Below are 27,443 nucleotides of genomic sequence, written 5' to 3' on the forward strand. Positions count from 1 at the left end.
AAAGGGAACAACCGAAAGACAAAGAAGAAGAAGCAGAATCTCTATGTCTACAAGGCCATTATGTAATATGAAATCAACACATTTTGGAGATGGCAGACTTGGACTAGATGCGATTCAAAACTGGATCAGAAACAATTGAAATCTACTATTAGCTAAACTTGGGCCTACATAGAAATTAACCATTTATCTAGAAAGATTTAAAATGATAAAGATTCGAAGTTTTTTCCCCATCATTAAAGCGTAATTACATCTAAATAGCTCTTTATGTTTATTCAGCGGTATGTTGATATCACGTCCCATGTTGCTTAATGCACTGTATAGTATTGACTCTCCCTCGGTTACTAAATGACCAAAACAAGCTCTGTTTCATATCCCACACACAGCGCTCGGCCAGTGCTCACACATCGAGCTCACTGACAGGACTCGCCTTCAGTTCGGACCAGAGTTCTTACAGCGGTGCGACCTGTTTTTGTCCGGTTTTTACACACGACGCGCACGAAATGCGCAGTCCGCCGGCTCGAGCTGCAGGCGCGCGGCGCACGTTTATGGCTACTGCGCGAGAGAGCGGCTGTCTAACTGACCGTGTCGGGCCTCGGAAGAAAGAGGAAAGGGCTTTCTCACTAAACGTGTGCTTGAACGCTTGAGATCTGCAGTCAGGACTCGGATATTCGCAGAGAAATGTCCGGAGAAAACACACTCGCTATCGTGTGACGGAAGCGCAGTCATTCAGCGGCTGCCTGGTTGAGTCTACACCGCTCTCATGTGTGCTTTAAGATCAGAGGGGAGGGAGGTTTCAGTGTTTTACTGCGCGCTCAGGGTTACACTCGTTTATTCTTCTTAGATCCCTGAGAGAGAGAGAGAGATGGCAGAAGTGGCTCCCGCGCCCGCCGCCGCGCCGGCCAAAGCGCCCAAGAAGAAAGCAGCTTCGCTGCCAAAGAGAGCCGGGCCTAGCGTCGGCGAGCTGATCGTCAAAGCGGTTTCCGCGTCCAAGGAAAGGAATGGCGTGTCTCTCGCTGCCGTGAAGAAAGCTCTGGCTGCCGGTGGATACGACGTGGAGAAGAACAAGTCCCGCGTCAAGCTCGCCGTCAACAATCTGGTGAAAAAAGCGGTCTTGGTTCAAACCAAAGGCACCGGCGCGTCTGGCTCTTTCAAGCTGAACAAGAAGCAGACCGAAGCTAAGAAACCCGCGTCCAAAGCGAAGAAGCCGGCCGCCAAAAAGTCCGCGGCGGCGAAGAAGCCCAAGAAGGTAGCGGCCAAGAAACCCGCCGCCGCCGCCAAGAAGTCTCCTAAGAAGGCAAAGAAACCCGCCGCTGCCGCCAAGAAAGTCACCAAGAGCCCCAAGAAGGCGAAAAAGTTGGCGACCCCCAAAAAGGCAGCGAAGAGCCCCAAGAAGGCGAAGACAGTTAAGCCCAAGACTGCCAAGCCCAAAGCATCCAAGGCTGCCAAGCCTAAAGCGCCCAGGGCAAAAAAGGCAGCTCCTAAAAAGAAGTAAACATGTTAAGTTTATTTCTTTCATATTCCCCCTAAACGGCTCTTTTAAGAGCCACCCACGTTGTCATTTAATGAGCAATAATCCACTTTTTTTTGTCAAACTACATGAATAGAATAACCACATAATTAATACTATAAGATTCTAAGGAATCCTGTTATTTTAAGACTTTTCTGAAGTATACACTTTAGTTATGTAAAAGTATATGGAAATGCATGCATGTAAACCGGAGGTATAACAGGCTTTTAATAATGCGTGTGAAAAAGCAAAGGACTGTAAACAAAACATTAGGAGATTCGGTTGTGTGGGACACACTCTCCTTGTAGATGTGGGCTCTGAAATATAACAATTGTTGATTTTCGCTTGCAAGTTTGACATTTTTTTTTCCAAACCTTTGTTCTCTGAATGAAATGATCGTTGTGGATGTTGTTGTGTATTGTGACTGTCATTGTAATCACCAATGTCTTTTCTCAATGAAAAAAAAAAAAAATTTTTAAAAGCATCGAAACTATTTCTGCTATCTTGTGATGAGACAGGGGGCGGGGTTGGAGAGAATTCGACGGCGTGTTAGTGATTGGCGGGTTTGTCACAAAGATTGTAGCCAATGAGGATGCAGCAGTTTAGACTATATTAGAGAGCGTTAGAGAATGCTTGCTTACATTTTCGGTTCTCTTTGAACACGTTGTCGTAGTGAATCATGTCTGGAAGAGGTAAGACCGGTGGAAAGGCTCGTGCTAAGGCCAAGACTCGCTCATCCAGAGCCGGACTGCAGTTCCCCGTGGGCCGAGTCCACAGGCTTCTCCGTAAAGGGAACTACGCTGAGCGCGTTGGTGCCGGCGCTCCGGTCTACTTGGCCGCTGTGCTGGAGTATCTGACTGCTGAGATCCTGGAGTTGGCTGGTAACGCCGCCCGCGACAATAAGAAGACCCGTATCATCCCCCGGCACCTGCAGTTGGCCGTGCGTAACGATGAGGAGCTGAACAAACTGCTCGGCGGAGTGACCATCGCTCAGGGTGGTGTGCTGCCCAACATCCAGGCTGTGCTTCTGCCCAAGAAGACCGAGAAGCCGGCCAAGGCCAAGTAATTTCACCCACTGCTGCGTTTCAGTATCCAAAGGCTCTTTTAAGAGCCACCCACTTCCCCCTTAAAAGTGCCTTTTTCTGATCAGTTCAGAAGCACTATATTTATTTGTCACAGTCATACACAGTACGATATGCAGTGAAATGCTTGGACAACTGCTCGTGACCTAAGAATATGAAATAAATATGAAAAGTAAAATAGAGGGTAAGATTAACTAGGCAAGAATAAAATTAAAAAAATACAAATAAAAGTTAAAAAAATAAAAGCTACACAAAAATACACAATTTAGAAAAAAGATAAAATATGCGGAGAATGCAAAAATACACAGAAAATATATGAAGAATAACTACTAGCATCGGTAATTCTACAATATAATTTCAGTCAATTGAATCGTTTTAGTTAAATATATGAATGTTTTTATCTTTCAAGTCTATTTTAGTTGAGCGGGAATAGAGTGGAACCAATGTTCTCCAGTCAGGGCTTAATTGTGTGCCACACTATATACTTGTCCATGGGAGAGTTGTGTTCGGCAGACAGTAATATTTTGAGCTACAGTGTTGTGCAGAAATGTTTTTCTGGAGACTTTTATGGAATGAATACATGTAAAGATTTAGTTCTTTATTTCCCTTCGAGTTCTTCCGACCAGTGAGGTATGTGATGTTTTACTTAATGTTTAAAGTTACCGAATGCTAGCGGTCCTTACACAAGAGGAATCTGATGGTCAGCAACGACAAAAGGCCTCATGGGGCTTTTAGAATGAGAATAAAATGTGCATGAAATTCGCTACCATGTTTTAACGTTGCATTATAAATGTGATTATTTTGAGATGTATATGTACAAAACAATGTATAACCTTGTAAATAAAATTCGTACATTTTGATTTAAAACGCAAGCAGCGCGCTCGGTTTTGCATAAAGATAATGAGGGAGTTTCAAACCGAGTCGGTGGGAGGGTTAGGGTTAGCAGCTAGCCCCTAGTTAGCAGTAACCCCTAGTTAGCAGCCAATAAAAGAGGAGCCTCGTCACGTTACGGAGTGACGTAACGCGTTGGGACCAGGGACAGGCGGCGCTTTCAAGACGCCCAATCAGCGCAGCCAAGCGTTAGGCTGTAAATAGACCGCGTTACTCGTGTCACTCATTCTGTTTTACTTTGAAGAAGCACAAGCAGCTTGTAAGCGATGGCAAGAACCAAGCAGACCGCGCGTAAATCCACCGGCGGTAAGGCGCCTAGGAAGCAGCTCGCCACTAAAGCTGCCCGTAAGAGCGCGCCGGCTACCGGCGGAGTGAAGAAGCCTCACCGCTACAGGCCCGGCACTGTGGCTCTGAGGGAGATTCGCCGTTATCAGAAGTCTACCGAGCTGCTCATCCGTAAGCTGCCGTTCCAGCGCCTGGTGAGAGAAATCGCTCAGGACTTTAAGACCGACCTGCGCTTTCAGAGCTCGGCTGTCATGGCCCTGCAGGAGGCGAGCGAGGCCTATCTGGTCGGTCTGTTCGAAGACACCAACCTGTGCGCTATTCACGCCAAGAGAGTGACCATCATGCCCAAGGACATTCAGCTGGCCCGCCGTATTCGCGGAGAGCGCGCTTAAGCATTAAACTCCTTCTAATCTACACAAAGGCTCTTTTAAGAGCCACCTCATTATTTCAGAAAAGTCAGCATGTTTCCATATTTTTAATAGGGTTGCGTTTTTCACATTTTTGTACACAAACTGACTGCAGTAAAAAGCTTTCACAATACATTATGTATCTATGATAATTGCCATTTAAAAAGTTTTATAAAGTGATAAAAGGTTCCGGAAGTCAAGTTTATAATAAGCGATTATTAAGACTTAATGCTTGTGTATAGATTCATTTGGTGGTCTGGTATTACACAATTTAAATGAAGTCTTATGTTTTCTTAAAAACATAACATAAAAGCAAGTATGCGTTTCATATCACGCCTTGTTTTGTGTGTTTTGTTATAAACCTTCTTAGTGAAATATAAAAGTGTAGCATCACATTAAGTGATTTTGACACTGACTTGTCACTCTTATGTTAACGGGTCGGTTTTGACCCGTGTCTTTAATCAGCCATATTAGCCTCAAAACAGATATTTCTCATCCAATTTTTTTCCTTACCTCTTGGTTACTTTGTTACACTTCCTTGTCCATTAAAAGAATGTTTTAAATGTTTTTGCTGTGACCTCATGAGCTTTTACTTTAACAGCATACCTCACGTTTCCAATAAAAAAAAAATTAAATGAACCTCAAGAGAATTATTTAAATAAATAAAAGGTTGTTATGGTATCTGACTATTGCTGAGGGGTATTGGAACACATTAGTGATGGGTCGTTCATGAACGTTTTGTTCTTTTTGATTGAATCTTTAATATGACTCAGATTTAACATACTTGTTCATGACCCAGATAAAATCATGGATATTCTGAAAAAGTTGGACACTGTATTCAAACCAGGAATCATTGAAGAAGCCATGGGCTTGACTTTAACTCCTGCTGTGCGTTCCCTCATCTCATCAGCAAGAAAACAGACAATCGGTAAAGACTATTGCAGTAACTTTCCGTACACTATTACTTTATTATATGGGATAAGATTTTAGTATTTTTTAGACTTATGTAGCAACAAATTTACATGATGGGTCATTAATTCATCTTTGTTATTGTCAGAATGGGATAGTGACCTGGCCACTCTGCTTTTGCTCATTCATCTCTTTCCACCTCAACCGGGAGGCAAGAGAGCTGGCAAAATCAGTGCTGCTGATCGCCTTGTGTATCATGTGTGTAAACTGTTTTTGTAGATTCCATGTTCTTATAGGCTTAATTGATTAATGTAATGCCTGTTTATCTGGTTTCTTTATAGTCTTGTAACAGCATTGATGAACATGTTCAGCAAAGAGAAGGACAGCAGCCATCCCTCCTTGCTGTAGGGAGAAGCCAAGACCAGATTGACAACTTTTACGTAGTCCTAGACAAAAATCTCATGCCTGGTGGGGTGGTTTCCTCAGTGCATTCGACGAGCTTTTCAAAGCTCACTTCGTTTTTTAATTTAACATATGACAATGCACTCATGAACTTCTACACCTTCATTCAAACATCCATCTACAAAATTGATGTAGGCAAGACGAGAGAGTCCCAAAGAGTAAAAGAGCTTCGCGCTAAACTACTGAATGACTAATATTTGTAAAGCAGCTGAGAATGCCATCTTGTTCTAAATGCAAAGCATTATATGCATCTAGTCGGTCACTAATTTCACATTAAGGTTCGAGCATGCCTTTTATCCCACTGTAAAATTTAAGTTAATTTGTGGACAAGAAACATGTATGAAACAATTTAGCACTTATTCTGGATTTAGAAAACATTTAGACACTAGTCATCCATCCCAGTACATCTGTGAAAGCACTGTGAATGAAAATAGACCTTTATCTTTTAAAGACAATACATCAGAGACACAATGTACTTTAAGTGATGAGTCTGTATTAGATACTAAGAATCTTGAAAACAGTGGGTCTAGTTTTTCACCAGGTTATGTAAAAAGCATATGTGCAGATATTGTTGCAAAACTACAAGGAAGTGGTGCTTCCACTAATGTAGTATCATCACTTGTTTGTGATTTAGAGGAATTGGTAAACGAGATACACTCTAAGATTCAGCACAGAGTTTTCTGCTTTTCCTGTGATTCTTTAAAGTCAGAAATAGAACACTGTTTAAATGATTTTGAAAACCCATTTGCTTCTTTCAATACAGAGTCTAAAAGAAATAGATACTTTATTGAAAAATAGGGAATTGTTGAACCCGTTGAAATAGTTTTAGGTGTTAGGTATGATAGTAGATGGGACAAAGGAACGGCTACTTATTGCCAGCAGGCGTCGCATCGATTCCAAATTTATACAAAGACTTCAGGGATGGAAGTTATTGTAAAACCCACCCACTGTTCTCTCGATGCACAGATTATTTACAAATTCAGCTTTATTATGTTTTGGCTCAAAACATGGAATTCACAAAGTAGAATGTCTGTATTTTGTTTTGCGAAATTTACCCCCACAGTTTAATTCGTCAGTACTTAACATTCATTCTCGATTGATTCTCGAGCCCTTGCTTTTGGGCCTTAAAACTCTTGACAGTGAAGGAGTGCATTTGCCTAGATCATCTGAAATAACATATGGAACAATATGTCAAATTACAGGCAATAATTTGGGACTTACCTTGAGAACTTGAGAATACCATTCTTGGCTTTACAGAGTCCTTCAGTAGCCACTATTTTTGTCGATTGTGTTTGATAAGTTAATGCTCAAGATGTATTTTGCGAGGATGATCACAGGGTCATAATGCAGGATGAACAAAGTTTCCAAATGCATTGTGAAACTCTTCAATCAGACCCACAGCTTAACAATGTTTATGGGGTCAAAAGAAATTCAACATTAACCACTTTACAGTTTTTTCATGTGTGCAACAATTTTTCCTTTGACATCATGCATGATGTCCTTGAAGGAGTGGCTCAATATGAGCTCAAGTTGTTGTTTGTCTATTTGACTGAACATTGTCTTTCAAAGCAAGAGCTTCTTTTACGTATCAATTCATATGACAATTCTTACATGGAATGTAAAAATCGTCCTAAAGTAAACCACACTGGAAACAGTTTGGGTTTGAATTTAATTTAAACTCTATGCCTTGTACGGAACAGCCCCTTACTGTTTGGGGATGTTGTTCCATTTTCAAATCAAAACTGGAACTCGCTGCTTCTTTTGTTACAAACGATGAACATTATTTTTTCACCAAGCATTACTTATGGAATGACTGCAGTACTTAAGCACTTAATTCATGAACACCATCAACTTTTTAAAATATTGTACCCAGACCGAAATTTAATACCCAAACATAATTTCATGAAACATTACCCATCATGCATTAGGAAAATTTTTCCTCTTTTGCACACTTGGGGTATAAAAAATGTTTGAAGCAAAGCATAAGGATTTCAAAAACTCTAGCCAAAACTATTCTATCATTGGGACACATCATTGGGTATCATTGGGACACATTGACGTTCCAACACAAAGAATATGGTACAATGTCTTTGTTTTGAAGAGTCTGGTGTTGTTGATGAACTGGTTATGTCTCTTTTAATTCCACAGAATGAAAATGTCTGTTGCACTAATTGGGTTAAAATTGATGGTGCAGAACATCGAATCGGTCTTATTTTTGTAATGAGATTCAGCACGAGCTTCCAGTCTTTTCCACACAAATTTTGTTGATGCATGATAGCATGTATTTTCTGGTGAATACTCTGGTAACACTTTCTTTCAATGAGCATTACCATGCCTTTACTCTATGTGATGGAGAAGAGAAAGAAACTGTCATTGAGTTGCAAAGTTTACGTTTTTATAAACCGTTCAATTTTCAGTGTTCATATGGACCAGATGACAGCATGTACAGTATGTGGTGCTTCTCCACTGTTCGATTTAGACTTTTATACTGGATTAGTCTGTGTGTAATTACAGGCAGTAAGTTATTTTTAGGTTATCAGTTTAAGTTGTATTTAGTCTAATGCAACATTTTGTGTTCTGTGGACAGTTGCATAATAATTCTGCTGTGATGAGGCTTGTTTTAAAAGCCCAGATTATTATTTTTTTTGCTCAATAAAAAAAGTAAAATGCGTCTAGATTTGATTTATTACGCTTAACACAAGACAAATTTACCTTCTTTTTTTTTTTTTGGTCCAGAAACGTTACTAAAATGTCACCTTATTGGACTTAAAATTTTCATTCCATTGGATGCAGGCCCAAATGTCAACACTGTTCTGAGTTTGCATTCATCCTTCATATGTATGATGAACCCATAATCAGTGTTAAATCGGCACCATTCAGGGTTTTTTATTCACTCTTTGTAGATATGAATCAAACTTGTATGGTGTTGAAACAACACTAATTAGAGTTAAGTATTTACTCTCCTGACTAACCGTTTCACCTTTAGTAAGAGTTAAAACAACACTATTGAGAGTTTTTTTCCTTAACACTAACAGAGTAGATTGAACAACACTGAGATAGAGTTAAATTCCTTACACTGCAATAGGAGTTAAATTAACACTGGCTAGAGACTGCAAAATTGTTAATTTTAACACTTACAGAGTTTATTCACCACTGGTGAATAGTGTATAGAGCTATTTAGCTGTCCTGGTAGTTAAAGATTTAACCATAGACTGTAAGCTAATGCATTGGTAGAGTTGAGTTTGCTAAACAACCGATTTGCACGAACAGAAGTTATTAGCAAATCGCATATGTGTCAAAAACAATTGTCTTGTATTTTACATGTGATCTACGGAGAAGTTTAATGTACAGTGAACTTTAAAATGAAACTTGGCGGACGCGAGCTGAGCGGCGCGTTGTGACAAATGGCAATACAACCCACAATCTGTGTGAATAAATAATTGTGCTATCTGAATTATAAATACAAGGTTCCTAATTAGAACACTTAAAGCCTCGTATGTCATATTTACGAACCTGAAATGATTGATACCCGAGCCCTGAGATGGGTCGGCTTTAATTTAAAATGTGACGGAGAAAGCCCTCTTAATTCTATTAAAATCTGTTTAAAAACAGTGTCAGCAGAGATTTGTCACTGTTGTGATGTCATTATACATCATGTTCTTAATATTTTGTTATTAGCTATGTAAATTATTAGCCAGAAAAAAATTATTAACGTTTAATAGTTTTTAACTTTTTTTAAGAAATGTTCTACAAAAATTCCATACATTAATGATTTTTCGTCTATATTTCTAGTCAATCCAAATGAATTCATCTTGTGCCATATCTCAGCTGAGTGGTGACAGTCTATTAGTAAGTGTTCAATCGACTCATTATCAGAACAGTTTTTAACAGGACATGTTTCGAACGTAACATTACAATTCAATTTGGCAACACAGCGTACAGCTAGATGACCAACACTGATGAGCCACAACACATCCCTCATGGTCTCACTGATGTTCTTTGTTTGCAATTTTTTATGTGCTCTAGACTTTCATTTGTCATGAGATTTTTTTCCGGCGATGCTGTACAGGTTAAGCAGTATAGAGAACGAATGACTGAATGATAACTTCCCCTGGACTAGGTTGAAAGTGTACACAGATGTTTGTGTTGATCAGATGAACAGGAGGCTTAGCTGCAGTGCTGCTCTAGGTGCCCTAAAGTTATAGTGGACTTGGAAAAGGCACCTAAAGACCACTGATATGCTCCCTGTAATCCCTGCTTTGTTTCTGTGGTCTATATCAGTGTTTACCCTTACACTAATGATGTATGATTAATTGGGCATAAAATATAATCGCTCATTTTATATATTTTTATGGGGGGAAAAAAGTACTTCTCCTTGTACCATCATTACCGTAGAAAGGTATTAAAAATATTATATTACTTGACGTTTGGTATTAGTCCCGCCCCCTCGCCTGGTCTCAAGTAGGTCCTCTGTAGACGAATAAACACGTGATAGCTGCACCGTGAATATCATTCAGCGGTTTAATTCCGTGAAAGCAGCACGATGTCAGGAAGAGGCAAAGGCGGGAAAGGACTCGGGAAGGGAGGCGCTAAGCGTCACCGTAAAGTTCTCCGCGATAACATCCAAGGGATCACCAAGCCCGCTATTCGCCGTCTGGCGCGCCGTGGCGGAGTGAAGCGTATTTCCGGTCTGATCTACGAGGAGACTCGCGGTGTACTCAAGGTGTTTTTGGAGAATGTCATCCGCGACGCCGTCACTTACACCGAGCATGCTAAGAGAAAGACCGTCACCGCCATGGATGTGGTGTACGCGCTGAAACGCCAGGGCCGCACTCTGTATGGCTTCGGCGGTTAAACACGCTAACGACGCAAACACAACGGCTCTTTTAAGAGCCACCCACATCTCCGGCAAAAGACTTTTTATTTCCGTATGTGTGTAAAAGTGAAGTATTTAAGATGTTTAAAAGCCTCATGATATTTATATAAAACGTCTCTATGCAGCGGACGAGCGAATTTGATGTTTATCAGTTAGATATTTACAGCAAATCGGTTAACATTGTTAGTTGGAAGACGATGTGTTGGAGTCTTCAGCTTGTAGGAATAATTAGAAAGCCGTTTTAAAAGCCTTCGAATGCATTTAAAACACCAAAAGACAAAGTATTTAAAGTTTAAATGGTACACACTCTACTTATAAATGTGGACTCTTTTAAACGTTAACGATACAAAGTGGATTTTTTTTTTTTTAATAGTTAAACGATAACGTTTATATACAAATTATATTTACATGGCTTTTCTGATGGTTGAACACGTAATCTACTTACTTTCTGGATGCAATTATTGTAAATATCCTTATTTACTTATTTATTGTAAAAACAATAAATTAACCCGCGACTCTAAAACGGCGGGAAGGGAAGCGAAGCGGAGGGGGGAGGAGTAACAGGAAGAGACTGGTGTGGTAGGAGGTCCCTCACGTGTAGAGGTTTTAAATATAGACCAATCAAAATCCGTTCTTGGCTTGTGCTTAATTAAAATGTGACCTGTACATAAAGGGCCCTCGAGGCAGAGCTGTTCATTCTTCTCTTAGTTTCATCGAGAAATAACAGCACCATGCCTGAGCCTGCCAAGACCGCCCCCAAGAAGGGCTCGAAGAAAGCCGTGACCAAGACCGCCGGCAAAGGAGGCAAGAAGCGCAGAAAGTCCAGGAAGGAGAGCTACGCCATCTACGTGTACAAAGTCCTGAAGCAGGTTCACCCCGACACCGGCATTTCGTCCAAGGCGATGGGGATCATGAATTCGTTCGTCAACGACATCTTCGAGCGCATTGCAGGTGAGTCCTCTCGTCTGGCTCACTACAACAAACGCTCCACCATCACTTCCAGGGAGATCCAGACCGCCGTGCGCCTGTTGCTGCCCGGTGAGTTGGCCAAGCACGCCGTGTCCGAGGGCACCAAGGCCGTGACTAAATACACCAGCTCCAAGTAAAGCGCGTCAACGCCGCCTTCATCAACACAACGGCTCTTTTAAGAGCCACCCATGTTGTCCCTCAAAGAGTGATCTCCCCCCCCCCCCCCTCCCCGGCCACTGAACGTGCGTGTGGTAGAAAAGTTGTCACTCGTTTCAAGCTTTCTTTATGATAACACGTTCAAAGCGGTTTCATAGCAGCTTTTAGTGAAGAAAATATTTTGTAGTTTCACTTTTCAATCAAAATTGGTTCATAATGAAAAGGGAGACATTCATAATTGTTCTCATAATCAAATGAAAAAGGAGTGACATTTCCATTTTTCAATTCTGTGCACATATTTATAAACCAAAATAAAAAAATTTCAGACACTCTTTTAAAATTAGAATTGATTTTCTTTTCTCGTTTATCTTTGAATAAAGAAAGTTCTACAGTTTGAAATGAAAAAAAAAAAAACAGCTGGATTTTCGTTCCCTAAAACCGGAAGAATCTCTCCTTCTGTTGTTAGTGGCAACGTGTCGTCTTCTTGGCGCTACTACATTCACCTGGATGACACAAAACATGAACCACTACATAGTTTTTAGGAATAATAAGAGTGTCATTTAGGGGCGGGGACATGCCGGCTGAAAACTTAAGTTGAATATTTCAGGTAAGAAACGTTTGTTTTTTTAAACGTAACTTTAATATTTACCATGTCATTTTAATTAACGTCAGTTACCGCCAACAAAATGTTACCCGTTAACTTAAATTTTGCTGCTAATTCCAAGTTATCCTTAGCTAGGGTGCAACTTTAATTTGACAGCTTCGTTCACATTTGGTAATTAATGGTAGTCTTTATGTAACTTTAAGTACATGGGCATGGCTAGACCTTCTTTATTGGAGCACATGCCCCAGTCAAATCCCCAACCTGAAATTTAACAAGCTCCTGTATTTAGCAGTGGATTAATTTAGGTTGATAACAGGAATACGTTTTTTTAAAGGTACGATGTCTACGAGACGCAGTTTAATCACGGTGCCTCTAACCATGTATCAGCCCTAATCAACTATCGGGATTGCTGGAAATGAACAATGCCGATGATCTTATTTCGACTCAAGCCATCTTCACTCATGTAATTGAACATCAGAACATGTTTTAGTTCATACAGCACATTAGAACATTTCAAATATTCGACAGACGTTCTAGAGAAAAATAAATAGTTGTAACATGAGTTCTCGGGTGGGTGGGCGCTCTGTGCACCAGTATAGCGCTATGTCTAGAACCGCCCCAGGTTAAGAATGTAACGTGTATATTTGAGTTCTCATAAGGTGATAAGTTATTTACTTTCGTTATAAATGTTACATCTGCACAATATTATGTCATTTAGGTGAGTAAAATGACTCAATGCTTTTTTTCCTACTTTCTCAACCAGATTTCAGCTAACACTGTTTATCTCACTGATGATTCAAATGTGGCCCTGTTCCCTGGAGGAGTCTCTGCTCGGCATGTTTTTATAGTGTTGGGGTTGTACGCATTTTCGTACACATTGACTGCAGTGAAAAGTTTACAGGATAATCATGTATTTATATAATGTTTGACCACATATATTTCAAAAATTTACAAGCTCACTCACTTTTTCTCCCTCTCTCTCTCACACACACACTTGATGTAGGAAAATGATTCCTGGAATATGGCCATGCCATCAGGGAAGATGCTGGATTGAAATTGTAAATGCTTTCATTTTATTTTGAGGTTTATTTCTTTTCTAGGTTTGAATAATGCATTAAAGCGTTCTTAACCCAGACCAGGAATTAAAATTTTAGAAAAGCTAGCCTTGACAACAGAGTTATTCTTAGGTTTCTGGCAATTGGTTTTAGGCCTACATAAAATTTAAGGGAATTAGTCTCAGGGAAAGGGTCAGCACAGGCTCCACTAAATTGTGACAAAAAAGAGGCCGCCACAACGTAAAAATTAGTAACAATTATTACAATAACAAGTAACAATTTGCACAGCTTTTTAAAATTTACTCCATGCCGATGTCAACTTGTAACATGTCCCCAGTCCAAATCTTAAGGTAACTCAACTTGTAATTCAAATATGCAAGTAGTATTGGTTGTAGGTAAAGTAGCTGTAATTTAAAACAATATTACTTTAATATAACTTCTCTGAGGTTGACAACTTTCCATCGACTCAAAAAGTTAAGTCTCCCATTGATGTAGTTTGTTAAAGTGATTTTCTAAAGTTTTTCCAATTAAAACAAATTGGCCTAACAATACTCAGACAATTAAAACATACAGACTGTCATTTTTTTATATATAGTGTGCGTGTGTATAAATAACTGACAGTCGTCAATAATGAACACTATTAAATAAGTCCACTATTCTGTAACTGTGCTGCTTTGCAATATGAGCGTCAGTTAGACATTTGTCCACTAGATGGCAGTACAATGAGCTCTTAAATGAAGCTTCATGAAATGAACCTTTTGGTGAGATTTTCGGCTGGAAAACCTCGACACCTAAATGAGGCATCATCCCACCATCGTTACTACACAGATTTTATACATAAAATGATATCAGCAATCATGTCTTCCTGTGGATAATCCTCTTCTTTCCCTCAAACAGAATATAGTTATCCAACAGCTGACAAATGTGACAAGCAAGCATACCGTAAGCCAAAGAAATAAAAAAGAAAAATACAATGTTAAGGGTCTGTGTATATTTTGGTATTTGAAATTATCATTTAAAGAAGAAAACAAAAAAAAAGGAAAATACACTCTTATTTAACTTGTAATTAAAATAAAACAATAATGGAAAATTGTCCATTTTTCCTTTTGTGCATCAGAAAGGAATAATGCAAGAAAACAAAAACCAGAAACAAATCGTTATTTAATTAGTAAAAAGCTGGAAGTGGAAGAGGTGTGCATCACCTGGCGTCTCCCCCGCAGGCTCGTGCAGCTAACACCAGTCCGGCTGGTAGTGAAAAGTCATGGCTTTAGAACTTTATTTAGACATAATTTTAGAAATGGCAAGACAAGGTTTGTCATCTAAATTTTTGTCTAAACACTTGTCACTGGAATTCGGAGAAGCCAGAGGGTTTTCCGCAAGAAACATTAGAAAATTTTGTGCTGAGAATGTCCCAGGCTGTTGTCGCCTGTCTGACACACACTTTAGAGGTGGCAAAGGCTGTAAACGAGGTAAGACATGTTTGTTGAAAATGTGTGCGCGCACGCTTGTGTTGCGACTGTTGTTTCAGTTTTTATACTGTTCCAAGTAATTAATGATATTAGCACAGTGTCTTCAAGTTTAACATTTTGTACTGAAAGTGACTTATTATTTATTTATTTATTTACTGGTGGGGTCAACACATGCTGCAGAAGGACAAATTTGGTCAGTTTTAAAAAAGGTGCATCGGCCGTATCATGAAGCAAGACGCCAAGTAAGTTATCTTGCTCGTCTTCCTTTAGATATGTTTGATCAAATGTGTTGATTTCATACGTAAGGCCTGTAATAGTCAGTGGTACATGACGTGCTTATAACCTTCAATGACGAAAACATGCCAATAATAGGCTACACTGTAGAAATGCTGATAAACTGATACAGTACGTGTCATTCAGTACAGTCCAGATTATAAGTAGTATTTTAATATTGTGGCTAATGAAAGTGCAACTTGTTGAGTCACTATAAACCAGACATTTCTAATATATAATGAGTCCACATTATGTGAGATGTTTAAACAGTAAACAGCACTTTACTGAAAAACCTGATACCAGAAATACCAGAAGATTTTTATATTGTTATTTTAACTTTTATAAGTCCAATTTTATTTACAGTATATAGAGCAAGATGTCAGTTTGCAGATAGCCTTTTACTACTGGTAATATAAAAAAAATCCCTACTTTCAGTTAAATTTAGGCACTTGGCAGACATTTACAATATTTCATTACACATCTGAGGGTTAACTGCTGCTAGTGGCAACCTGGTGGTTGTGGGGTTTGACCTGGGATCTTCCGTAGTCCAATGCCTTAACAACTGAGCTACCCCTGGCCCTCACTGGCCCTCACACCATCTATTCAATCAGGAAAGACTGCCTTATCTACAGACTTCATCTACAAGGGTAATATTTCTGTACTACTAACAAAAGAAACTGAAATTCTCTCAAATCTATACTTGTAAATAATTCAGACCGTGTTTATTTTTTTTAATCAGAACTACACATCTGAACGGCTTTGGCCTGAGATCAACAATCGTGTCAACTTTCCCTTGAAAACAGCCCTTCTCCAGCTGATGGACCAAGAGAAGATTTATATGGAGGACAGCCTTGTAAGATACTGTGTGTCCAACCTGACTTGTAGGCTGTGTCACATTGGTCTTACAAGCGTGGCATAAGTTTATATATATATATATATATATATATATATATATATATATATATATATATATATATATATATATATACACGTCTTTGCTGGTCAGTTGTCCATGAATAATATATACAGTGCTGTAAAAAGTATTTGCCCCATTTCCCCATTGGATGTGGCAAGTGAAATTAAACTCACCTTTTCAAAAATTGGGACAAATACTTCTTCACAGCATTGTACTCCAAAGAGTATTGATAAAAAAAAGACAAGAAATACAAAATGTGTACTAAAAGGATAAATTTTCACTTGATTCAACTAAACAAAATTCAAATGTGCAACAATGAGTCTCTAAACTGAAACTGATAAATAAAGAACCCCACTGTTGAAAGATTTAATTTGTCATGAATTCAATAAATAAAGTTATTAATTGAATGATTTTACAAATGTAGGAAATAATTTAAATCTGCTTAGATGGATTAAAGCAGTGGTTTCCACCCTTGGTCCTTGAGGATTTCCTGTCCTGCACATTTTCATATTTTCCCTGCTCCCAACACACCTGGTTCAAGTGATCAGGTAACTAACAGCATTCCCTGAAAAGAAATGTGTGATAGAGCAAAAAAACCCCACTAAAATGCATTGAGCAGGGGGTAGGCAGTAGTGAAGAAAAAATAAGTCCTTTTTCCACTGCATATTACTGGCTCAACTCTACTTACAATTATGTTTTTTCTTCATAGCAAAACCAATTGGAATCCCGCCATCACATGCAGCATCACCATGACTATCAATCTAGTAAGTGGATACCATCGATTATCTGCCGCAGAACCAGTAACACTTCGAGAAGTGTTGTTTCAAGTAGAGCTGCACTATTTGGAGAGGGCTATAGTATCCCACTTTTGTACACACTTCTACAAACCACACTGCAAAATGTTTCCTTGATGGTCTGTATCCTGGGGCAGAGAGAAAGACTCTCTGGGTAACGGAAAGATCAGTGAGCTCTTTGATTGCTGCTGTAATAGCTGGCAGATTTTGAGATGCCATCACCAACTCTTCTATTTTGTCACTGACTTCTCCCAAGCCAGCTGTATCATCCTCTTTACGGCTGCTACAACAAAACATGAATGTTTGAATGCAAACCTCAATCTCTTCCTCTTTGTTTCCCTGGAGGCTATTAAAGTCTTGTTCTGGTACAGCAAGACTTTTTCGAGCATTTTGTTTCCAGTATTGTGACCCTAAGAATGAAATGAAGATGTATGTACTGACAATTAAAAAAAGGTGAACTGTTTACAAGCAAATGCCTAAAACAAGGCTTACAGTATGTCACAGGTGTTACACCATCTTTTTGTAACAACCTATGTAATATTTTTTTATTTATTTAAATAAAGGTTTCTGTGACTCGCCTGTTGTACCTTCTGACTCCAAAATGGCATTGCCCTGGGCATCTGTCAAAATTATAGGGTTGTACTTGCCAATGGCAATCCTGGCATCCTATTATTCCCTGAAGGGACGCTTCACCCTCCAGATACAAACCACCACCATTCTACTGGGAATCAACCTCCCACCAACCACCTCAGCAAGGTAAACTGATCTGAAAGACAAAACATGATTTAACAATTATTGGGAGGTTTTGTTATTCTTTCTAACTATTCACATTAGCTATCCATGTGTTGGCCTAGAGATTATTTATGGCCTGTTTTAGTTTTTTCTATTAACTAAATTACAAAAACATTGAAAAGAACAATACTCCTACCTCTGAAATGTTTTGGTGGCCGTGGAGGGGCCAGTAACCCCGCTGTGAAGCAGAACCAGCAAAAGCCGCTGCTGGTGTACGAATAAATGCAAAGCGCTGGCTGGTAGAGCCTACTGGGCTTGAATCCATGTGTTCGCCATGGACCTCATAGTGACCCTTAGGTGTAAGGTCTAATGTACTGAAAACAGCAGAGACTCCTCCAGGGAACAGGGCCACATTTGAATCATCAGTGAGATAAACAGTGTTAGCTGAAATCTGGTTGAGAAAGTAAGAAAAAAAGCATTGAGTCATTTTACTCACCTAAATGACATAATATTGTGCAGATGTAACATTTATTACGAAAGTAAATAACTTATCACCTTATGAGAACTCAAATATACACGTTACATTCTTAACCTGGGGCGGTTCTAGACATAGCGCTATACTGGTGCACAGAGCGCCCACCCACCCGAGAACTCATGTTACAACTATTTATTTTTCTCTAGAACGTCTGTCGAATATTTGAAATGTTCTAATGTGCTGTATGAACTAAAACATGTTCTGATGTTCAATTACATGAGTGAAGATGGCTTGAGTCGAAATAAGATCATCGGCATTGTTCATTTCCAGCAATCCCGATAGTTGATTAGGGCTGATACATGGTTAGAGGCACCGTGATTAAACTGCGTCTCGTAGACATCGTACCTTTAAAAAAAACGTATTCCTGTTATCAACCTAAATTAATCCACTGCTAAATACAGGAGCTTGTTAAATTTCAGGTTGGGGATTTGACTGGGGCATGTGCTCCAATAAAGAAGGTCTAGCCATGCCCATGTACTTAAAGTTACATAAAGACTACCATTAATTACCAAATGTGAACGAAGCTGTCAAATTAAAGTTTGCACCCTAGCTAAGGATAACTTGGAATTAGCAGCAAAATTTAAGTTAACGGGTAACATTTTGTTGGCGGTAACTGACGTTAATTAAAATGACATGGTAAATATTAAAGTTACGTTTAAAAAAACAAACGTTTCTTACCTGAAATATTCAACTTAAGTTTTCAGCCGGCATGTCCCCGTCCCTAAATGACACTCTTATTATTCCTAAAAACTATGTAGTGGTTCATGTTTTGTGTCATCCAGGTGAATGTAGTAGCGCCAAGAAGACGACACGTTGCCACTAACAACAGAAGGAGAGATGCTTCCGGTTTTAGGGAACGAAAATCCAGCTGTTTTTTTTTTTTTTTTTCTCATTTCAAACTGTAGAACTTTCTTTATTCAAAGATAAACGAGAAAAGAAAATCAAGTCTAATTTTAAGAGTGTCTGACATTTTTTTATTTTGGTTTATAAATATGTGCACACAATTGAAAAATGGAAATGTCACTCCTTTTTCATTTGATTATGAGAACAATTATGAATGTCTCCCTTTTCATTATGAACCAATTTTGATTGAAAAGTGAAACTACAAAATATTTTCTTCACTAAAAGCTGCTATGAAACCGCTTTGAACGTGTTATCATAAAGAAAGTTTGAAACGAGTGATAACTTTTCTACCACACACACGTTCAGTGGCCGGGGAAGGGGGGGAGATCACTCTTTGAGGGACAACATGGGTGGCTCTTAAAAGAGCCGTTGTGTTGATGAAGGCGGCGGTGACGCGCTTTACTTGGAGCTGGTGTATTTAGTCACGGCCTTGGTGCCCTCGGACACGGCGTGCTTGGCCAACTCACCGGGCAGCAACAGGCGCACGGCGGTCTGGATCTCCCTGGAAGTGATGGTGGAGCGTTTGTTGTAGTGAGCCAGACGAGAGGACTCACCTGCAATGCGCTCGAAGATGTCGTTGACGAACGAATTCATGATCCCCATCGCCTTGGACGAAATGCCGGTGTCGGGGTGAACCTGCTTCAGGACTTTGTACACGTAGATGGCGTAGCTCTCCTTCCTGGACTTTCTGCGCTTCTTGCCTCCTTTGCCGGCGGTCTTGGTCACGGCTTTCTTCGAGCCCTTCTTGGGGGCGGTCTTGGCAGGCTCAGGCATGGTGCTGTTATTTCTCGATGAGACTAAGAGAAGAATGAACTGCTCTGCCTCGAGGGCCCTTTATGTACAGGTCACATTTTAATTAAGCACAAGCCAAGAACGGATTTTGATTGGTCTATATTTAAAACCTCTACACGTGAGGGACCTCCTACCACACCAGTCTCTTCCTGTTACTCCTCCCCCCTCCGCTTCGCTTCGTGTCCCTTCCCGCCGTTTTAGAGTCGCGGGTTAATTTATTGTTTTTACAATAAATAAGTAAATAAGGATATTTACAATAATTGCATCCAGAAAGTAAGTAGATTACGTGTTCAACCATCAGAAAAGCCATGTAAATATAATTTGTATATAAACGTTATCGTTTAACTATTTAAAAAAAATCCACTTTGTATCGTTAAGAGTCCACATTTATAAGTAGAGTGTGTACCATTTAAACTTTAAATACTTTGTCTTTTGGTGTTTTAAATGCATTCGAAGGCTTTTAAAACGGTTTTCTAATTATTCCTACAAGCTGAAGACTCCAACACATCGTCTTCCAACTAACAATGTTAACCGATTTACTGTAAATATCTAACTGATAAACATCAAATTCGCTCGTCCGCTGCATAGAGACGTTTTATATAAATATCATGAGGCTTTTAAACATGTTAAATACTTCACTTTTACACACATACGGAAATAAAAACTCTTTTGCTGGAGATGTGGGTGGCTCTTAAAAGAGCCGTTGTGTTTGCGTCGTTAGCGTGTTTAACCGCCGAAGCCATACAGAGTGCGGCCCTGGCGTTTCAGCGCGTACACCACATCCATGGCGGTGACGGTCTTTCTCTTAGCATGCTCGGTGTAAGTGACGGCGTCGCGGATGACATTCTCCAAAAACACCTTGAGTACACCGCGAGTCTCCTCGTAGATCAGACCGGAAATACGCTTCACTCCGCCACGGCGCGCCAGACGGCGAATAGCGGGCTTGGTGATTCCCTGGATGTTATCGCGGAGAACTTTACGGTGACGCTTTGCGCCTCCCTTCCCGAGTCCTTTCCCGCCTTTGCCTCTTCCTGACATCGTGCTGCTTTCACGGAATTAAACCGCTGAATGATATTCACGGTGCAGCTATCACGTGTTTATTCGTCTACAGAGGACCTACTTGAGACCAGGCGAGGGGGCGGGACTAATACCAAACGTCAAGTAATATAATATTTTTAATACCTTTCTACGGTAATGATGGTACAAGGAGAAGCACTTTTTTCCCCCCATAAAAATATATAAAATGAGCGATTATATTTTATGCCCAATTAATCATACATCATTAGTGTAAGGGTAAACACTGATATAGACCACAGAAACAAAGCAGGGATTACAGGGAGCATATCAGTGGTCTTTAGGTGCCTTTTCCAAGTCCACTATAACTTTAGGGCACCTAGAGCAGCACTGCAGCTAAGGCTCCTGTTCATCTGATCAACACAAACATCTGTGTACACTTTCAACCTAGTCCAGGGGAAGTTATCATTCAGTCATTCGTTCTCTATACTGCTTAACCTGTACAGCATCGCCGGAAAAAAATCTCATGACAAATGAAAGTCTAGAGCACATAAAAAATTGCAAACAAAGAACATCAGTGAGACCATGAGGGATGTGTTGTGGCTCATCAGTGTTGGTCATCTAGCTGTACGCTGTGTTGCCAAATTGAATTGTAATGTTACGTTCGAAACATGTCCTGTTAAAAACTGTTCTGATAATGAGTCGATTGAACACTTACTAATAGACTGTCACCACTCAGCTGAGATATGGCACAAGATGAATTCATTTGGATTGACTAGAAATATAGACGAAAAATCATTAATGTATGGAATTTTTGTAGAACATTTCTTAAAAAAAGTTAAAAACTATTAAACGTTAATAATTTTTTTCTGGCTAATAATTTACATAGCTAATAACAAAATATTAAGAACATGATGTATAATGACATCACAACAGTGACAAATCTCTGCTGACACTGTTTTTAAACAGATTTTAATAGAATTAAGAGGGCTTTCTCCGTCACATTTTAAATTAAAGCCGACCCATCTCAGGGCTCGGGTATCAATCATTTCAGGTTCGTAAATATGACATACGAGGCTTTAAGTGTTCTAATTAGGAACCTTGTATTTATAATTCAGATAGCACAATTATTTATTCACACAGATTGTGGGTTGTATTGCCATTTGTCACAACGCGCCGCTCAGCTCGCGTCCGCCAAGTTTCATTTTAAAGTTTACTGTACATTAAACTTCTCCGTAGATCACATGTAAAATACAAGACAATTGTTTTTGACACATATGCGATTTGCTAATAACTTCTGTTCGTGCAAATCGGTTGTTTAGCAAACTCAACTCTACCAACGCATTAGCTTACAGTCTATGATTAAATCTTTAACTATCAGGACAGCTAAATAGCTCTATACACTATTCACCAGTGGTGAATAAACTCTGTAAGTGTTAAAATTAACAATTTTGCAGTCTCTAGCCAGTGTTAATTTAACTCCTATTGCAGTGTAAGGAATTTAACTCTATCTCAGTGTTGTTCAATCTACTCTGTTAGTGTTAAGGAAAAAAACTCTCAATAGTGTTGTTTTAACTCTTACTAAAGGTGAAACGGTTAGTCAGGAGAGTAAATACTTAACTCTAATTAGTGTTGTTTCAACACCATACAAGTTTGATTCATATCTACAAAGAGTGAATAAAAAACCCTGAATGGTGCCGATTTAACACTGATTATGGGTTCATCATACATATGAAGGATGAATGCAAACTCAGAACAGTGTTGACATTTGGGCCTGCATCCAATGGAATGAAAATTTTAAGTCCAATAAGGTGACATTTTAGTAACGTTTCTGGACCAAAAAAAAAAAAAGAAGGTAAATTTGTCTCGTGTTAAGCGTAATAAATCAAATCTAGACGCATTTTACTTTTTTTATTGAGCAAAAAAAATAATAATCTGGGCTTTTAAAACAAGCCTCATCACAGCAGAATTATTATGCAACTGTCCACAGAACACAAAATGTTGCATTTGACTAAATACAACTTAAACTGATAACCTAAAAATAACTTACTGCCTGTAATTACACACAGACTAATCCAGTATAAAAGTCTAAATCGAACAGTGGAGAAGCACCACATACTGTACATGCTGTCATCTGGTCCATATGAACACTGAAAATTGAACGGTTTATAAAAACGTAAACTTTGCAACTCAATGACAGTTTCTTTCTCTTCTCCATCACATAGAGTAAAGGCATGGTAATGCTCATTGAAAGAAAGTGTTACCAGAGTATTCACCAGAAAATACATGCTATCATGCATCAACAAAATTTGTGTGGAAAAGACTGGAAGCTCGTGCTGAATCTCATTACAAAAATAAGACCGATTCGATGTTCTGCACCATCAATTTTAACCCAATTAGTGCAACAGACATTTTCATTCTGTGGAATTAAAAGAGACATAACCAGTTCATCAACAACACCAGACTCTTCAAAACAAAGACATTGTACCATATTCTTTGTGTTGGAACGTCAATGTGTCCCAATGATACCCAATGATGTGTCCCAATGATAGAATAGTTTTGGCTAGAGTTTTTGAAATCCTTATGCTTTGCTTCAAGCATTTTTTATACTCCAAGTGTGCAAAAGAGGAAAAATTTTCCTAATGCATGATGGGTAATGTTTCATGAAATTATGTTTGGGTATTAAATTTCGGTCTGGGTACAATATTTTAAAAAGTTGATGGTGTTCATGAATTAAGTGCTTAAGTACTGCAGTCATTCCATAAGTAATGCTTGGTGAAAAAATAATGTTCATCGTTTGTAACAAAAGAAGCAGCGAGTTCCAGTTTTGATTTGAAAATGGAACAACATCCCCAAACAGTAAGGGGCTGTTCCGTACAAGGCATAGAGTTTAAATTAAATTCAAACCCAAACTGTTTCCAGTGTGGTTTACTTTAGGACGATTTTTACATTCCATGTAAGAATTGTCATATGAATTGATACGTAAAAGAAGCTCTTGCTTTGAAAGACAATGTTCAGTCAAATAGACAAACAACAACTTGAGCTCATATTGAGCCACTCCTTCAAGGACATCATGCATGATGTCAAAGGAAAAATTGTTGCACACATGAAAAAACTGTAAAGTGGTTAATGTTGAATTTCTTTTGACCCCATAAACATTGTTAAGCTGTGGGTCTGATTGAAGAGTTTCACAATGCATTTGGAAACTTTGTTCATCCTGCATTATGACCCTGTGATCATCCTCGCAAAATACATCTTGAGCATTAACTTATCAAACACAATCGACAAAAATAGTGGCTACTGAAGGACTCTGTAAAGCCAAGAATGGTATTCTCAAGTTCTCAAGGTAAGTCCCAAATTATTGCCTGTAATTTGACATATTGTTCCATATGTTATTTCAGATGATCTAGGCAAATGCACTCCTTCACTGTCAAGAGTTTTAAGGCCCAAAAGCAAGGGCTCGAGAATCAATCGAGAATGAATGTTAAGTACTGACGAATTAAACTGTGGGGGTAAATTTCGCAAAACAAAATACAGACATTCTACTTTGTGAATTCCATGTTTTGAGCCAAAACATAATAAAGCTGAATTTGTAAATAATCTGTGCATCGAGAGAACAGTGGGTGGGTTTTACAATAACTTCCATCCCTGAAGTCTTTGTATAAATTTGGAATCGATGCGACGCCTGCTGGCAATAAGTAGCCGTTCCTTTGTCCCATCTACTATCATACCTAACACCTAAAACTATTTCAACGGGTTCAACAATTCCCTATTTTTCAATAAAGTATCTATTTCTTTTAGACTCTGTATTGAAAGAAGCAAATGGGTTTTCAAAATCATTTAAACAGTGTTCTATTTCTGACTTTAAAGAATCACAGGAAAAGCAGAAAACTCTGTGCTGAATCTTAGAGTGTATCTCGTTTACCAATTCCTCTAAATCACAAACAAGTGATGATACTACATTAGTGGAAGCACCACTTCCTTGTAGTTTTGCAACAATATCTGCACATATGCTTTTTACATAACCTGGTGAAAAACTAGACCCACTGTTTTCAAGATTCTTAGTATCTAATACAGACTCATCACTTAAAGTACATTGTGTCTCTGATGTATTGTCTTTAAAAGATAAAGGTCTATTTTCATTCACAGTGCTTTCACAGATGTACTGGGATGGATGACTAGTGTCTAAATGTTTTCTAAATCCAGAATAAGTGCTAAATTGTTTCATACATGTTTCTTGTCCACAAATTAACTTAAATTTTACAGTGGGATAAAAGGCATGCTCGAACCTTAATGTGAAATTAGTGACCGACTAGATGCATATAATGCTTTGCATTTAGAACAAGATGGCATTCTCAGCTGCTTTACAAATATTAGTCATTCAGTAGTTTAGCGCGAAGCTCTTTTACTCTTTGGGACTCTCTCGTCTTGCCTACATCAATTTTGTAGATGGATGTTTGAATGAAGGTGTAGAAGTTCATGAGTGCATTGTCATATGTTAAATTAAAAAACGAAGTGAGCTTTGAAAAGCTCGTCGAATGCACTGAGGAAACCACCCCACCAGGCATGAGATTTTTGTCAAGGACTACGTAAAAGTTGTCAATCTGGTCTTGGCTTCTCCCTACAGCAAGGAGGGATGGCTGCCGTCCTTCTCTTTGCTGAACATGTTCATCAATGCTGTTACAAGACTATAAAGAAACCAGATAAACAGGCATTACATTAATCAATTAAGCCTATAAGAACATGGAATCTACAAAAACAGTTTACACACATGATACACAAGGCGATCAGCAGCACTGATTTTGCCAGCTCTCTTGCCTCCCGGTTGAGGTGGAAAGAGATGAATGAGCAAAAGCAGAGTGGCCAGGTCACTATCCCATTCTGACAATAACAAAGATGAATTAATGACCCATCATGTAAATTTGTTGCTACATAAGTCTAAAAAATACTAAAATCTTATCCCATATAATAAAGTAATAGTGTACGGAAAGTTACTGCAATAGTCTTTACCGATTGTCTGTTTTCTTGCTGATGAGATGAGGGAACGCACAGCAGGAGTTAAAGTCAAGCCCATGGCTTCTTCAATGATTCCTGGTTTGAATACAGTGTCCAACTTTTTCAGAATATCCATGGTTTTATCTGGGTCATGAACAAGTATGTTAAATCTGAGTCATATTAAAGATTAAATCAAAAAGAACAAAACGTTCATGAACGACCCATCACTAATGTGTTCCAATACCCCTCAGTAATAGTCAGATACCATAACAACCTTTTATTTATTTAAATAATTCTCTTGAGGTTCATTTAATTTTTTTTTTATTGGAAACGTGAGGTATGCTGTTAAAGTAAAAGCTCATGAGGGCACAGCAAAAACATTTAAAACATTATTTTAATGGACAAGGAAGTGTAACAAAGTAACCAAGAGGTAAGGAAAGAAATTGGACGAGAAATATCTGTTTGAGGGTAATATGGCTGATTAAAGACACGGGTCAAAACCGACCCGTTAACATAAGAGTGACAAGTCAGTGTCAAAATCACTTAATGTGATGCTACACTTTTATATTTCACTGAGAAGGTTTATAACAAAACACACAAAACAAGGCGTGATATGAAACGCATACTTGCTTTTATGTTATGTTTTTAAGAAAACATAAGACTTCATTTAAATTGTGTAATACCAGACCACCAAATGAATCTATACACAAGCATTAAGTCTTAATAATCGCTTATTATAAACTTGACTTCCGGAACCTTTTATCACTTTATAAAACTTTTTAAATGGCAATTATCATAGATACATAATGTATTGTGAAAGCTTTTTACTGCAGTCAGTTTGTGTACAAAAATGTGAAAAACGCAACCCTATTAAAAATATGGAAACATGCTGACTTTTCTGAAATAATGAGGTGGCTCTTAAAAGAGCCTTTGTGTAGATTAGAAGGAGTTTAATGCTTAAGCGCGCTCTCCGCGAATACGGCGGGCCAGCTGAATGTCCTTGGGCATGATGGTCACTCTCTTGGCGTGAATAGCGCACAGGTTGGTGTCTTCGAACAGACCGACCAGATAGGCCTCGCTCGCCTCCTGCAGGGCCATGACAGCCGAGCTCTGAAAGCGCAGGTCGGTCTTAAAGTCCTGAGCGATTTCTCTCACCAGACGCTGGAACGGCAGCTTACGGATGAGCAGTTCGGTAGACTTCTGATAACGGCGAATCTCCCTCAGAGCCACAGTGCCGGGCCTGTAACGGTGAGGCTTCTTCACTCCGCCGGTAGCCGGCGCGCTCTTACGGGCAGCTTTAGTGGCGAGCTGCTTCCTAGGCGCCTTACCGCCGGTGGATTTACGCGCGGTCTGCTTGGTTCTTGCCATCGCTTACAAGCTGCTTGTGCTTCTTCAAAGTAAAACAGAATGAATGACATGAGTAACGCGGTCTATTTACAGCCTAACGCTTGGCTGCGCTGATTGGGCGTCTTGAAAGCGCCGCCTGTCATTGGTCCCAACGCGTTACGTCACTCCGTAACGTGACGAGGCTCCTCTTTTATTGGCTGCTAACTAGGGGTTACTGCTAACTAGGGCCTAGCTGCTAACCCTAACCCTCCCACCGACTCGGTTTGAAACTCCCTCATTATCTTTATGCAAAACCGAGCGCGCTGCTTGCGTTTTAAATCAAAATGTACGAATTTTATTTACAAGGTTATACATTGTTTTGTACATATACATCTCAAAATAATCACATTTATAATGCAACGTTAAAACATGGTAGCGAATTTCATGCACATTTTATTCTCATTCTAAAAGCCCCATGAGGCCTTTTGTCG

At 39.2% G+C, this 27,443-nt stretch overlaps 4 protein-coding genes and 2 pseudogenes across 4 annotated transcripts; 4 read left to right on the plus strand and 2 right to left on the minus strand.

The window, feature by feature from the left end:
• Positions 1-862: 862 nt before the first annotated feature.
• Positions 863-1,868, plus strand: LOC128509742 (histone H1-like). Its single transcript, XM_053481577.1, has one exon. It carries the CDS (start codon positions 863-865, stop codon positions 1,490-1,492), a length of 630 nt encoding a protein of 209 aa, XP_053337552.1. The 3' UTR covers positions 1,493-1,868.
• Positions 1,869-2,171: 303 nt separating this feature from the next.
• LOC128509743 (histone H2A-like) lies at positions 2,172-2,616 on the plus strand. The gene has a single exon (XM_053481578.1). It carries the CDS (start codon positions 2,187-2,189, stop codon positions 2,571-2,573), a length of 387 nt encoding a protein of 128 aa, XP_053337553.1. The 5' UTR covers positions 2,172-2,186; the 3' UTR covers positions 2,574-2,616.
• Positions 2,617-3,731: 1,115 nt separating this feature from the next.
• Positions 3,732-10,398, plus strand: LOC128509744 (histone H3-like; annotated as a pseudogene).
• Positions 10,399-10,538: 140 nt separating this feature from the next.
• Positions 10,539-11,590, plus strand: LOC128509093 (histone H2B-like). Its single transcript, XM_053480660.1, has 2 exons — positions 10,539-10,570; positions 11,093-11,590. Exons 1-2 carry the CDS (start codon positions 10,539-10,541, stop codon positions 11,523-11,525), a joined length of 465 nt encoding a protein of 154 aa, XP_053336635.1. The 3' UTR covers positions 11,526-11,590.
• Positions 11,591-19,152: 7,562 nt separating this feature from the next.
• Positions 19,153-20,203, minus strand: LOC128509094 (histone H2B-like). Its single transcript, XM_053480661.1, has 2 exons — positions 20,172-20,203; positions 19,153-19,657 (listed from the first exon to the last, which is right to left on the minus strand). Exons 1-2 carry the CDS (start codon positions 20,201-20,203, stop codon positions 19,225-19,227), a joined length of 465 nt encoding a protein of 154 aa, XP_053336636.1. The 3' UTR covers positions 19,153-19,224.
• Positions 20,204-20,343: 140 nt separating this feature from the next.
• LOC128509594 (histone H3-like) lies at positions 20,344-27,009 on the minus strand (annotated as a pseudogene).
• Positions 27,010-27,443: the final 434 nt, after the last annotated feature.

This window comes from Clarias gariepinus, chromosome 21 (assembly GCF_024256425.1).
Source record: "Clarias gariepinus isolate MV-2021 ecotype Netherlands chromosome 21, CGAR_prim_01v2, whole genome shotgun sequence".
Taxonomy (NCBI): domain Eukaryota; kingdom Metazoa; phylum Chordata; class Actinopteri; order Siluriformes; family Clariidae; genus Clarias; species Clarias gariepinus.

Excerpts from the sequence above, each read along its gene's own strand:
- LOC128509742 (XM_053481577.1), top strand. The coding sequence starts at position 863 with ATGGCAGAAGTGGCTCCCGCGCCCGCCGCCGCGCCGGCCAAAGCGCCC.
- LOC128509093 (XM_053480660.1), top strand. The coding sequence starts at position 10,539 with ATGCAGCGGACGAGCGAATTTGATGTTTATCA. Across the intron at positions 10,571-11,092 it reads AGCGAATTTGATGTTTATCA|GGCCCTCGAGGCAGAGCTGT; the intron begins GTTAGATATTTA and ends CTGTACATAAAG.
- LOC128509094 (XM_053480661.1), bottom strand. The coding sequence starts at position 20,203 with ATGCAGCGGACGAGCGAATTTGATGTTTATCA. Across the intron at positions 19,658-20,171 it reads AGCGAATTTGATGTTTATCA|GGCCCTCGAGGCAGAGCAGT; the intron begins GTTAGATATTTA and ends CTGTACATAAAG.
- LOC128509743 (XM_053481578.1), top strand. The coding sequence starts at position 2,187 with ATGTCTGGAAGAGGTAAGACCGGTGGAAAGGCTCGTGCTAAGGCCAAG.